This window comes from Pseudorca crassidens, chromosome 18, assembly GCF_039906515.1.
Source record: "Pseudorca crassidens isolate mPseCra1 chromosome 18, mPseCra1.hap1, whole genome shotgun sequence".
Classification (NCBI taxonomy): Eukaryota; Metazoa; Chordata; class Mammalia; order Artiodactyla; family Delphinidae; genus Pseudorca; species Pseudorca crassidens.
Genome location: NC_090313.1, coordinates 62319941 through 62334362, shown reverse-complemented (window position 1 = coordinate 62334362; position 14422 = coordinate 62319941). Strand labels below are relative to the sequence as shown.

At 39.2% G+C, this 14422-nt stretch overlaps 1 protein-coding gene across 2 annotated transcripts in view; it reads right to left on the bottom strand.

Moving 5' to 3' along the window:
* The window catches only part of SETDB2 (SET domain bifurcated histone lysine methyltransferase 2), an 81127-nt gene that overhangs the window by 16967 nt on the left and 49738 nt on the right, over positions 1-14422 (bottom strand). For both annotated transcript variants that reach the window (XM_067713938.1, XM_067713937.1), the window contains one exon: positions 7754-7875. In XM_067713938.1, the coding sequence (XP_067570039.1) occupies positions 7754-7875 (122 nt within the window). The remainder of the gene's footprint in view (positions 1-7753; positions 7876-14422) is intronic.

Genomic DNA, 14422 nt, shown 5'->3' with positions numbered 1-14422 from the left:
CACATTTAAAGAAGGTGACAGTATACAATGGAGAAAAGACAGTCTCTTCAATAAGTAGTGCTGGGAAAACTGGAGAGCTACATGTTAAAAAATGAAAATAGAACATCTTCTCACATCATATACCAAAATAAACTCAAAATGGATTGAAGACCTAAGTGTAAGACAGGACACCATAAAACTCCTAGAAGAAAACATAGGCAGAACACTGACATAAATCGTAGCAATTTTTTTTTTTGGATTTATCTCCAAAGGCAAGGAAAACATAAGCAAAAATAAACAACTGGGACCTAATTAAACTTAAAAGCTTCTGCATCAACAAACCATTGAAAAAACAAAAAGACAACCTACTGAATGGGAGAAAATATTTGTAAACGATATGACCGGTAAGGGGTTAATATCCAAAATATACAAACAGCTCATACAACTCAACATCAAAAAACAACCTGATTAAAAAATGGGCAGAAGACCTGAATGGACATTTTTCCAAAGAAGACATAAGATGGCCAACAGGCACATGAAAATATGCCCAACATCACTAATCATCAAAGAAATGAAAATGAAAACCATAAAGAGATATCACCTCATACCTGTCAGAATGGCCATCGTCAAAAAAGACACAAACAAATGTTGTTGAGAGTGTGGAGAGAAGGGAACCCTCCTGCACTGATGCTGGGAACGTAAATTGGTGCAGCCACTGTGGAGAACAGTATGGAGTTCCTCAAAAAACTAAAAATAGAGCTACCGTGTGATCCAGCGATTCCACTGCTGGGTATACATACAAAGAAAATGAAAACACGAATTCAAAAAGATATATGCGCCTCAGTGTTCATAGTAGCATTATTTACAGTAGCCAAGGTATGGAAGCAACCTAAGTGTTCATCAACAGATGAATGGATAAAGAAGATGTAGTGTGTGTGTGTGTGTGTGTGTGTGTGTGTGTGTGTGTATATATATGTATACATATACACACATACACATACATACAATGGAATACTATTCAGCCATAAAAAAGAATGAAAGTTTGCCATTTGCAACAACATGGATGGATGTGGAGGGTATTATGCTTGGCGAAATAAGTCAGACAGAGAAAGACAGATACTGCATGTTATCCCTTATATGTGGAATCTAAAAAAATTAGTGACTATAACACAAAAAAAGTGTATGTCCACATGAAGACACATATTCAGATCTTCACAGATTTATCCTAGTATCTTCAAACTGGAATTAATGTCTATCAACAGGCAAGTGGATAAACAAATTGTGATAGAGCCATACAATGAAATACTGTGCAGAAATAAAAAGGAACAAAATACACATACAAGAAACAACATGGATGAATCTCCAAATACTGTAATGAGCAAAAGAAGCCAGACACACAGAATACATACTGTAGGATTCCTTTCATGTGAGATGAGAAAGACAGGCTCAAGCTATAGAAGCTGGGGTGGGGAGGAAGTGGCTGCAAGGAGGCATGAGGGAACCTTCTGGGGTAATGGAAATGTTCTACATCCTGATGGTGGTGGTGGTTACGTTGGTAAATACATGACTTAATACTCTCTGAACTGTACACGTAAAGTGGGTGCTTTTTTTTTTTTTTTTTTTTTTTTTTTGCGGTACGCGGGCCTCTCATTGCTGTGGCCTCTCCCGTTTTGGAGCACAGGCTCCGGACGCGCAGGCTCAGCGGCCATGGCTCACGGGCCCAGCCGCTCCACGGCATGTGGGATCTTCGCGGACCGGGGCACGAACCCGTGTCCCCTGCATCCATCGGCAGGCGGACTCTCAACCACTGCACCACCAGGGAAGCCCAAAATGGGTGATTTTTAAATGTAAATTATACTGACAACGTTAACTAAAAATAGCAAATTAACATTAACAGTATATTAGAATAAAACATCACAATCAAATAGTGTTAATCTCCGAATGGTTTAACAGCAGAAAATAAACAAGCACATAATTTATCACTAACAGATTAAAAGAAGAAAATTTGAGACATGAAAACCAAATGTAACCTGTGAATCGGAATCTTTTGTTATAAAGTTATTAGGACACTTGAACCTGAAACCTGGGTGGTTTGAGGATTAGATCGTAGTAATATATTAAACTCCTGATTTTGATGGTTACATTGTGATTATGTGAATGTCCTTTGTATAAAATACATACTGAAGTATTCAGGAAAGATAACGCATCATGTCTCAAATTAATTTCAAATGGTTCTGTAAACGAAAATAATCACTAAACAGTCTATAATAAGAATAGAAAAGAGTTTTATTTGAGCCAAACTGAGGACTACCCTGGAAGCCCACTTCCCAGATTACTCTGAGAAACTGCTCTGGAGAAGCATTGTTTCCAGCACAGTTTTATATCTTGTCAGAACAAAGAGGAATAAACGAGTCAGGGTTACATTTCTTCAACGTTAAAAAAAAAAAAAAAAAAAGAACAGACTAGCATGTACACAGTGACTCAGTATGGCCTTGGAACCTGGGAAGGGAGTTTTATCATCAAAGGAGTACCAGCATTGGCATCCCAGGAGGAGGGGCATATAATCTTTATTTTTAACATGGACATTCTTTACTTCTGGTCAATGTGTCCTTTTCTCTAATAATTAAAGCAAATGTACAGTGTATATGTGATAGGCCACAAACAGGCTATTTTAGTTAGCATAAAATTCAAGTTAACTCATGTATAAGCCAGAATGACTTCCCTATATCTAAATATGTGAATATTTCTTTCATCAGTTCCAACAAAAAAGGTACTTTGTACTGTATGTGCAACTTTTCTGTAAGTTTGAGATTAAAAAAAGTTGTGTATATAAAAAATAAAGCATCGGACTTCCCTGGTGGCGCAGTGGTTAAGAATCCGCCTGTCAATGCAGGGGACACATGTTCAAGCCCTGGTCCGGGAAGATCCCACATGCCGCGAGCAACTAAGCCCGAGAGCCACAACTACTGAAGCCCGCACGTCTAGAGCCTGTGCTCTGCAACAAGAGAAGCCACAGCAATGAGAAGCCTGCACACCGCAACGAAGAGTAGCCCCCGCTCGCTGCAACTACAGAAAGCCCGAACGCAGCAACGAAGACCCACCACAGCCCAAAATAAATAAATTAATAAATTAAAAAAAAATAAAGCATTTAGCATTGTGCATGGCCAGAGAAAGAGAGTGAAAGAAGCCAGAAGAGCATTACAATAGATGCAGAAAAAAGCATTTCATAATATTCAATACTTTAACTTGTAGCAAGCTAGAAATAAGAGGAAACTTCCTAATTTTAATAAAGTAAAAGTATTAAAAAGTATGCACAAATTTAATGATAAAACCTAGAAGCATCTCAGTAATATAAAAAACAAGACAAGGCTCACTAAAATGCTTTTAATCATCACTATAACACAATGTTCTAGAAAAATGCAGTAAAATAAGAAAAAGAAATTAAGAGGCCCAAAAATTTAAAGGAAAAAAAGTCATCTTTATTTAAAGATGAGGATCATCCAAATAAAATATCCAGGTGAATCTGACTTTTAGATTTGAGAGTTTGGCAAGATCGTTGGATGAGATAAAAAATAAATAAAAATTGACAGTTTTTGTGTATACCAATAATAGCTCACTTTAAAAATGTATTAACAGGGACTTCCCTGGTGGCGCAGTGGTTGGGAGTCCGCCTGCCAATGCAGGGGACACGGGTTCGAGCCCTGGTCCGGGAGGATCCTACATGCCACAGAGCAACTAAGCCTATGCGCCACAGCTACTGAGCCTGCGCTCTGGAGCCCAAGAGCCACAACTGCTGAGCCCATGTGCCACAACTACTGAAGCCCGTGCGCCTAGAGCCGCAACTAGAGAAAGTCCACGTGCAGCAACGAAGACCCAACGCAGCCAAAAATAAGTAAATTTTTTTAAAAAGATTTAAAAAAATGCATTAACAAAACAAACAAAAAAACAAACCCAGGAATAGGCCTAACCCAAAGTTCTAGACCTCTATAGAAAAAAAATTGTTGGACATTTTTGAAATTCATAAAAGAAGACCTGGGCTTCCCTGGTGGCGCAGTGGTTGAGAGTCTGCCTGCCGATGCATGGGACACGGGTTCGTGCCCCAGTCCGGGAGGATCCCACATGCCGCGGAGCAGCTGGGCCCGTGAGCCATGGCCGCTAAGCCTGCGCGTCCAGAGCCTGTGCTCCGCAGTGGGAGAGGCCACAACAGTGAGAGGCCCGCGTACCGCAAAAAAAAAAAAAAAAAAAAAAAGCCAGGGTTTATCATAAAATCATAGTAATTAAGGGTGTTGTACCAGCTCATTAGTCACTGATAATCTGCCTGTTTAGATGGCCTGTTTGAACTCTCATGCTTTGGAGACCTAACTATTCTTCCAAAAGATAGCATTGAGAGTACCATGTTACACTCTGTGTGATCTCTGCTAATGGCACTTTGGAATTGTATTAGTTAAGTCATTTTAGACATAACATCACTGTGGATCCAACTGTCAGGTATTGAGTTATCAGCAATTTGAAGAAATAAATTTTGAGGAGGTATCGGAGGAAGGAATACGTTTCATAAAACATTACAATGAAGCTCACGACTGACTTTTGAATAGTAGGAGTTTTAAGTATGCTGTTAAAAATCTGTAAGGGACAGTTAAGAAAATTATCAGATTGTAAGAGAAACGTGTGAGCTCACCAAACAAGGATTTCAGTGTAGATTCTGTCTTTATCAAATGAAGTTAAAGGAACAAGTTATAGTTAAAGTTTGAATGGAAGAGCCTGCCATTGTTGTTCCACATCTGGTTGTTGCTGTTTACATTCCTTTACTGAGCCTACATCTTCATAAGCTTTTTGGCAGGTATACATTGAACACTTCTGTTTCATGGTCAAGACAGGATCAGAGGCCATGGATACTGACAACTGATTTGTCTGCTTTCTTCTTTTTCCATGACTGTATCTACTGCCTCATCTTGATTTACAAGCAAAACCTAGAAAACCTACAAAAATAAGTGTTTTGTGGTTTATCTAGGAATAATACAGAAAATATTCCTTGTTATTTTTGGTGAAGAAAATCAATTTCGTATAGTTTATTTCAACCTAAATAAAATGCGAGTTTTGTTTAAAAGAAAAAAAAAAGAGTGTTGTACCAGCTCAGGAATACACAAGTGACCAATGGAAGAGAATGGAGAGCCAGAAAGAGATCTGTGCACATATGACAATACTGTTAGAGCAACGGATTAGCATGAGGGTTTGAAACTAGATAGCTGGGTGAGAGTCCCGGCTCAGTCACTTACAGCCCTGTGACCTTGGGCAAGTGATTTAATTTCTCTGTGCCTCAGTTGTTCCACCTTTAGTTTGGGCATAATTATAATACCTACCTCTTAGGGTAGTTGTGAGGATTAACAGTTAATCCTGTTAATCTCCCAGAGCTCCTAGGTTAAGCTCCCAGAACATTACCTTACACAGTGAACACCAAATAATAACAACAGTTATCATTATTATCACTACAAATCAGTGAGGAAAGGATAGATTTTTCAATCATAGTGCTGGGGAAGGTGGTTAATCGCATTAAAAAAAAACCTAAAAGTAGGTCCGTACTTTACACTATAATCCAAATAAATTCCAGTTGGATCAAGAAGCTAAATGAGAAAAGCAAAATTTTTAAACTTTTTGGAATAAAGACAGAACCTTAGTTCGGAAAAGAATTTCTTAGGGGAAAAATCCTACAAATTATAAAGGAAAATAATGATGAATGTTAATTACATCACAAGCTTCTGTATGACAGAAAGCACCATAAATAAAATTAAAAGCAAACATATAATAAAGCATTAGAATTTATTTATATGTGAATAAATACATATAAGCAAAACTAAGATCTCAAAGATAAAGTGTAGTCTATGAACACAAGTCACAGAATTGAAAAAAGAACCACACAGGAGCACAGCAAACGAGGTGCAAGCTCACTAAGTAATCTAGGAACTGCAAATGCAAATAACAACCAGAGACCATCTCACACTCATCAGAGAGGAAAACATGAAAATCTCATATCATGACAGACACCAAACCACAGATCCAGGGAGGCACTGTAAAGAGAATGAAACGAAAAGCCACAGATTAGGAGAAAATATTGGCAAAATATATCTGATAAAGGACTTGTATCCAAGATATAGAGAGCTCCTAAAAGTTAATTGTAAGACAACCCAATAAACCCAATTAAACAATAACAACCCAATTAAAAATTGGACAAAAGATCTGGACAGACAACACCAAAGAAGATATACAAATGGCAAATAAGTATATGAAAAGATGCTCAACACCACATGTCATATGTCATCAGGGAATTACAAATTAAAATATGAACAACATCATATATACACTAACATGTATAAAATAGATAACTAATAAGAACCTGCTGTATAAAAATAAATAAATAAAATAAAATTTAAAAAAATACGAACAACATGAACTCTCATTCATTGCAGGTGGGAATATAAAATGGTACAGCCACAGTGGAGGACAGTTCAGCAATTTCTTTCAAAATTAAACATACTTTTACCATACCAAAAAATAAAATAAATCTCATAGAATCAAGTGTTGACAAGGAAGAAGAGAAGCAAACTCCAAAATAGTGGAAGTCAAACTTGGTACGACCCCTTTGGAGAGCAATCTGGCACATTCAGTGAGGTGCAAAATGTTCCCTTCCTGTGTGTCCAGCAGTTCTAAGTGCCCTAGACCAGAGAAATTCTCCCGTGAATTAGGAGACCTATACAAGGATATTTATGACAGCTGGTCAGTAACATAAAAAACTGGAAAACCATAAATGCTCATTCACAGAATACTTTAATGGTGATTATAGTCATAAAATGGAATAATATAACATTTAAAATTAAAGATTAGAACTACAGTTATCAACATGGATATATATCAATAATCTACAGAATCTGATAGAAATTCTATAAAGTCCAAGAACATGTAAAACAATATATTTGTTTATAAATACTTAAACGTGGTGGGAGCATAAAATTAAAAACACAAGATAATAAGAAACACCGAATTTGTGATGGCAATTACCTCTGGGGAGGGGTGGAGAGAAGGGAACAGAGAGAAGAGAGAGTCCTTAACTATGTTTTTTTTTTTTCTTAAAAAAAAAAAATCAAGCTGAGGCAAATATCATATACTATCATGATTTTATAAATCTGGGTGAAGTGTCTATGGGTATCTGTTATATTTGAAATAATTAAAATATCTTTAAAGGAACTTCATCATAATTCTTTGTGTGTTTGATCAGTTATAAATAAAACTGAAAGTAATCATAAGGTGTTAAGATCTGAAACTTTAAAAAGGGAAAAATATGCTCCCCAAATCCCCACTTAAAAGCCCTGGTGGCGCAGTGGTTGAGAGTCTGCCTGCCGATGCAGGGGACACGGGTTCGAGCCCTGCTCTGGGAGGATCCCACATGCTGCAGAGCAACTGGGCCCGTGAGCCACAACTACTGAGCCTGCGCATCTGGAGCCTGTGCTCCACAACAAGAGAGGCTGCAATAGTGAGGAGCCCACGCACCGCGATGAAGAGTGGCCCCCGCTCGCCGCAACTAGAGAAAACCCTCACACAGAAACAAAGACCCAACACAGCCAAAAAATAAATTAAGAAATAAAGAAGCTTTCATTAAAAAAAAAAAAAAAAGCCCAAGCCATGGGCAGCCAACGTGTTACTCTTTGTTGTATCCAGAGTACATTTATCTATTTTGGTATGTCCTTCCCTAAAAGGACTCATGTGTTTTCAAGTAACTTACCAAACAGTTTTCATGAGCAGCTATATTCTCTGACTGTGCAAAGTACAGGACACTACACTCGAGGTCTTTGGGGCAAAGTGCGCATATCCTTTTTTGCAACCTTTCTGCAACCTGAAAGACACCTATAAAGTAACATCCCTGATGAGAAATGGAAAAGTGGAATTTCTTGGTGTCTGCAACTCCTCCACCCATCTTAAAGTAGAGGGCAGAGAACTTGTTTTATGAGAGAGTCTCAACTCCCAGGGAGAAAAAAAATTGGGACCCAAGTAGAAAAGCAACTTTGTATTTTCTTAATGGCTTAATGAAAGAAAAGAAAAAAATGTTTCATTTAAAATGTCTAAACATGAGGAAAACCTTTACTTAAGAAACATAAGCAGGAATTTAAATACAAAGCTCTCAAAGCATTGCCTTGCCCATAGTAAGCTCTCAATAATGATTACTGACATTATAAATCAACAAGAAAACAATGGTGTATTCAAGAAATAATGCTCTGATTAACTACCTGTAAAAAATAATTTAGATCCCTATATCATACTATATTCAAAAATAAATTTGGGAAAATAAATAAATAAATTTGGGGTGAATTAAAGAAGTAAATGAGCAATATACTTTAAATGTGCTGTAATCTAGCATTATAATAAATTAGGAGAGAAAGATACACGAAGGCAGGAGTTTTTTTTTTTAAGAGCGGAATAAAGAAAGGAAAGAAGTTTAAGAGAAGGAGAGCTAGGAAGAACAGGGAAGAGACAGGGGGAAAAAAGCCAGCTGTTCCCAATATCCACTGGGTGCATGGGTGAGAGGCAATCTTCTCTAACCTATTAGTTTGCTATTAATTTGGCCACAAGCATCCATTTAACATTTCTTTGCCTTTTCCAATGCTCCTCCTGTTATTCATTTAGTTTTCTGTGGCAGAAAGCACTTTCAATTTTACCTTCAAATTTTAGTTTTGAAACAAAAATTCATTTAACCATTTAATGGCGAAAGGTTTAAATTTAAATGAGGTTAACCACTTAAGCGCTTCCTAAAAGTCCTTTTTGTTACTTAAAAGTGTAAGGTCTCTTGATGTCTCTCTTAAACTACATCTTGCATCTCACAATGTCAGAAGACCTCACTTTGGAGCTAGCATTTCTTTCACATTCAGATGAGTTTCTTCCTTAATTAACGTCTGTCTCCTGGATTTGGGTCCTGCTTATTAGTAGGGCTACAAATTAGTAGTCCTCCTGCTCCACATCAACCAAGAAAAAGGGGGGAGACTGAGACAAAACTCCTCAGATGAAATGAAATGGGCGAACTGCTGCTTTTCATTCATCTCAAACCACCACCGAGTTGGGAGCTCCTCTTGTGCGAGAGTCACCGCGCTGAGAGCTCTAGACCAGCGCTGTCCGCAGAAACATAATGTGAGCCACAGGTGCAGATGATGAATTTCTAGGAGCCTCATTTAAAACAGTCAAAGGAAATGGGTGAAGTTAATTTTAATATGCTTTATTCAACTAAACATATCCAAAATACTACCCTCTCAACATTTAATTAAGGAAACAATTAATTCATTCTTTTGTACTGAGTCTTTGAAGCCCAGTGTATTTTGTGCTTACAGCACCTCTCAACTGGACGAGCCACATTTTCAATGCTCAAGAGCCATATGTGGAGAGTGGCTACTGTACGGAAGGGCACAGCAGAGCATATAAAAAAAACATGAGACAGAACTGTTGCCTGCAAGAAGCTTACAAAATAAACAAGGAGACCAAATAGTATTCTGGAAAATAACATAATACGTGGCACAAGTAACTGCTGAATAGGAAATACAATATACGCTATGGACAGAGGAGGAAGTGCTCCTTGTGGGACGGAGTTCTGTCAAGGACACTTCCTTGAGCTGGTACAACCTTGAGATGGAGAGGAAGCGGGGTCGGGGTGGGAGGGACGTTGCAGACAGAAGCAGAGATATATAAGAGACCAAGAGGTCTGACTGGGAGACAGAAAACCAGCCAGGCTGAAGAGGAGAGTTCATGCAAAGGAAGCTGGAAAAGAATTTGAGAAACAGATGGTGAAAGGCTGCCAGGAAGGATTTTTTGAGCAGGGGGATAACATGATGAAAGAGTTGTTTTAAGCTCCATTTCAACATGGAGAGAAATACGGTGCACCTGGATAGGAAGGCTGGACATTATAATGCTGTCAACTCTATCTCAGATAAGTGCGGACAAAAAAATGTTGCCCGACAACAAGCCATCAGCCACTGCAGCAAACCCTGCCCCCCCCAACAATGTGTGTCCTGAGGGGAATTCAGGATCGAGAAAAAACAGGATACTGGCCCTAGACAGTTACCACACATTTCTAAGGAATAATTTCAACGAGCCCAGACTCTTGCATCTTCCCATACTTAGAAAAGCACTAAAATCATTAACTTAAGAGGTCTGTTTTTTGTCATTAGCAGTAATTGTTTGATGTCTGACTACATGTTTGTTTTCAGCAAAAACTCCTATATATCCTGGCTCATTCCTTACCTCTTCCGATCAGTTCCTCAGAGCTGAGAGGCTGTCTCCCAGGCCACAGTCTTCAGTAAGCTCCCCAAATAAAACATCTCGCAATTTTTAGGTTGTGTTTTTCTTCAGTCAACATAAGTTTTAGATTTAATGCCATTTCAACTTAAATCCCAAGAAGGTTATTTTAAAGAACTTGAAAAAAAATATTATTTGGAAGAACAAATGAGCAAGGGCAGTAAAGAACACTTTCAAAAAAAAAATGAAAGGGTGTCTACCTGATTTAAAAACATACTATAAAGGTACAGCTGGGACAGAAGGTTAGATGACCATGTCAAAAGAAAGAACACAAAGTGCAGAGAGAAGTGGATCATAATCTCTAATTATGAATTTAAGTTACCATAAGGTGGCATTTGCATTTCTTCTCTGGCACTGATGTCCTTAGCCCATTTTTCTATTGGTTTATTCACTACTTCCTTACTGATTTATAAGAGCTTGTAGTGTATCCAGGTTACTAACTCTTTGTTAGTCAAATATGTGGCCTTTTAACTTTGTTTATAATGTTCTCTGATATACAGAATGTTTAAAGGTTTTGTTTGATGAAATTATATCAATCCTTTATCACTTCTCACTCTTGGGTAGGGGGAACATAACTTAGAAGACACCTCTTCTTTTCCTCTAGAATTTTATTTCTTACATTATAATATTAACGTGGAATTTATTTTATTGTAAAGTATGAGATGGAGATCTAACTTATTTTCATAATGGCTAGCCACTAATTTAAAATCTTTTTTCATATATTTAATTATTACATATATTTAGATTTGTTCTACATACTTCTATTTGTTCCACTGATCTGTCACTTCCCCCACCAATACAACACTTTACAATTTTCAATGTTTTAGAATATATTTTAATATTTGACCACACAAAGCCTCCATCCTAGGATGAAAATGGGAAAAAAAATCCCCAAATTTTATTCACCTTGGACCCAAAATCTACTTCGACTAAATACCGTGCTCTTATTTAAAAGAACACTCAAACTGGACATTAAAATTTGTAAAGCATAGGCTAAAAAAAGTTTCAGGCAGTTTAATTACTAGTGCTAAAATTCCCTAATAAAAAAATATGATAATGTTTGATAGGCTATGCAGCACTCCTTGTGTAAGAGCTAGGTATTTTTGCCTTGTCACCCTTTCCTGTGCAGAGCTGCACCTGCAGACCGGTGAACTGCATTGGGCTGAGCTATCAGGCCGCTGATACCTGAGTGTGGTCCCCTGTGCTTGCTCTAGGGACTCTGAGCTACACTCCCAAGTCTGCAGGGTCTTGGCACTTGGGAACACAGAGGTGGTGGCAACATTGCTGTCCTCTGATCTGGAGTTTCCAGTGCTGATGGACAGAAACGCAAGGTGGACACACAGGCTCCACCTAAGAGTTTTTTCCTGCTAAAACACCCCCTCATCACAATTTCCTAAAAGAGCTTGGCTATTTTAACTTGTTTATTCTTCTAGACTGGGGGATCACAGAACTCTCTGTAGTTGGGAGAGTAACATTATAGGCTTTTACACAGACAGGCATCCCTCACATCTGATCGTTTGCTACACATTATCTGAAACTCATGGACCAAATACATTTGGATAACTTGATATTCCTCACTATCTGAACTCAGGAACTGTATAGATTCAGACAGTGAGGGACAGGTGTATCATGGGGGCTGGGAAGAGTCCATTGGTCTCCATCAGTAGTTGAGACCAAGAACAATGAAGATATGTAGGTCTCCCCAAGGTCCTTCTACTGGGTCTAGCAGGCCTAAGGACTCACAGAGACTGACTCAACGAGAATTCTCAAAAATGAAACTGGTAACCAGGAAAGGTTCTATAGAATGAAGCCGAAGAAAAATTATAAGCCAAGAATACATGAACTACGACTAACTCAAACCAACAGTGGCAGTCTCGCCAGCAATCTCCAGGCTCAGCTCCACCTGGGAAGGGATTGTTAAGGCCACAGCCTCTGCAGGGGTGTCTTCCCAATGCTTCTCTTCCAAGAGACGGTCTTAAAGCTCACCAGACAAGGGCAATCCACCCAGAGGATTGAATCTGGGGTAGTCGGATAGGATGGCCAAGGAACATGTTCCACCACTAAAGAAATGAGTGAAACTGATAGAATGAGATTCACTAACCCTATACTTCCATTTACAATCTCCTTCCAATAGGGTATGGCCTATGTTCTGGACTGGCAACCAATTTATGGTGCTGGCTTGGAAATTCCTTCCTCTTTTCTCCTTTGATCAATAGTTTTCATTGCAGTTTACTATTTTAGTTCTGCCACTGTATATCAGATGTGTAGACGTTATTACTGAGTCCAGTGACTGCATACCTGAACTGACCAAAACAGAAGGGGAGTAGATATTACCTAGAGGCTTGGTAATGGACTTGAAAGATGAATGGCTTTATCACATTGTCTCTGGATGGTGTGACTGGACATAACTTTCGGAGAAGTTTGGCAGGATGTATATTTGGGATAGCCAGAAGGCATTACTGGGGACAGCTTCAGAATGTGAAAAGAGGAATAAGGATGTCTGTGTTGTAAGGGAGGGGTGGCAGGCAGCCAGGGAATAGGATGTTCAGTGGACTTCCTTAGGGTATCCATTTGACTCACAATCATACACAGGGATAAGCCCCAGCAGGTATGTTTATACTACGTGACTCTCTTTCCCTAGGCACAGCTGACAGTCCCAGAGGACCAACCTGCCCATCTCCCACATATACAGAATTCAGAATAGAAGATTTTAGTTCAGATTGGGCTGGTTTCTTGAAGATGTAAAAACTGAGAAGCTGTGAGGGTAGCCATCTTCTATCCCATTATCAGGAAAACTGGACCAAAGAAAGAGAACAAAGCAGATATTCTGAGTGCTGTCAAAGTTTATGACGGCTTCTCAGGCCCTATTTCCTGGCTCTTTCTGATAAATGCTATAGCATCCATGTTCCTGGGGTCTGTGAGTGTGGTCTCCCTGCTTTCCAGTAACAAACATCCCTTTTGCTTAAATGACATCAAGTTGATTTTGTACTATTTGTAGCCAACAAGTCCTAATTAACACAGGAAGTACCATGACCTGATCTGTGTGTAGGCACGTGTGAACGTATGTGCGTGCGCACATGTGCACTTGAGAGTGAGTTTCGGCAGCAGCGTGGACAGTGGACTGCCCTGCCTTCACTGTTTTCTACCTGGTTCATTCTGATAATCTCATTTCCCTCCTTCTGCTTTCCCTGTCATGACACCACTTCATTCTTCACGTTGCTGCCAGAGTGATCTATCTAAAATGTACATTTGCCCATGTTTCTCTCCTGCTAAAAACCCTTCTCTATCACCTAAAGATCAGAAGCCAAGCTCTTTAGTGCTACATACAACCCCGTTCATTCCTTCAACATATACTTAATGTAGAGTTTTAGGCAGCAGGGAATAAGATGTGAATTTCAACTCTCATGGAACTTACATTTTAGTAGTACAGAGACATCAAACAAGTATTATTTCAGGATGTGGTTAAGTGCTATGAAGAAAGAGCAGGGGAAGGAAGTAGAGATTAATGAGGGTGGGGGAGGGCTCTTCTAAACAGGATGGGCAGGCAAGGCTGTGGAGGGTACATTTGAGCAGATATTTGAATATGGTAGGGGGCTTAGAGGACTCACAGTGCAGTGAGGGGTAGCAGAGTCATCAAGATGGGTAGGGGCTGGATCAGATCAGGACATGGGGTACACTGTAGCCACAGTAAGATTATTCTGAAAGTAATGAGAGACTATTGGAGGGCTTTGAGTAGGAGAATCACACTTACTTTTTGTTTTTTAAAGATCATTTTGGCTACTGTGCAGGCTTGTCTGTATGAGAGGCTAGAGTGGAAGCCAGGGGACCAATAGTCCAGGCCTGAGATGATGGTGGCTTGGATGGCAGTGATGGAAGCGGTGAGAAGAGGCCAGGCTTCAGATATATTCTGAAGAAAGAACTGACTAGTCTGACTAACGCATTAGTTGGGAGGTAAGGAGGAAAGAGAGGCACCAAGAGTGGCACTGGGGTTTTGGTCTGAGCAACCAGGTGAATGGAATGGGGAAGGCTGGTAGTGGCTGAGCAGGTTTGGAGTGTGTGGGTGTGTGCAGGCAAACAGGAGTCTTCTTTGGGACATATTCAGTTTGAGATCGTT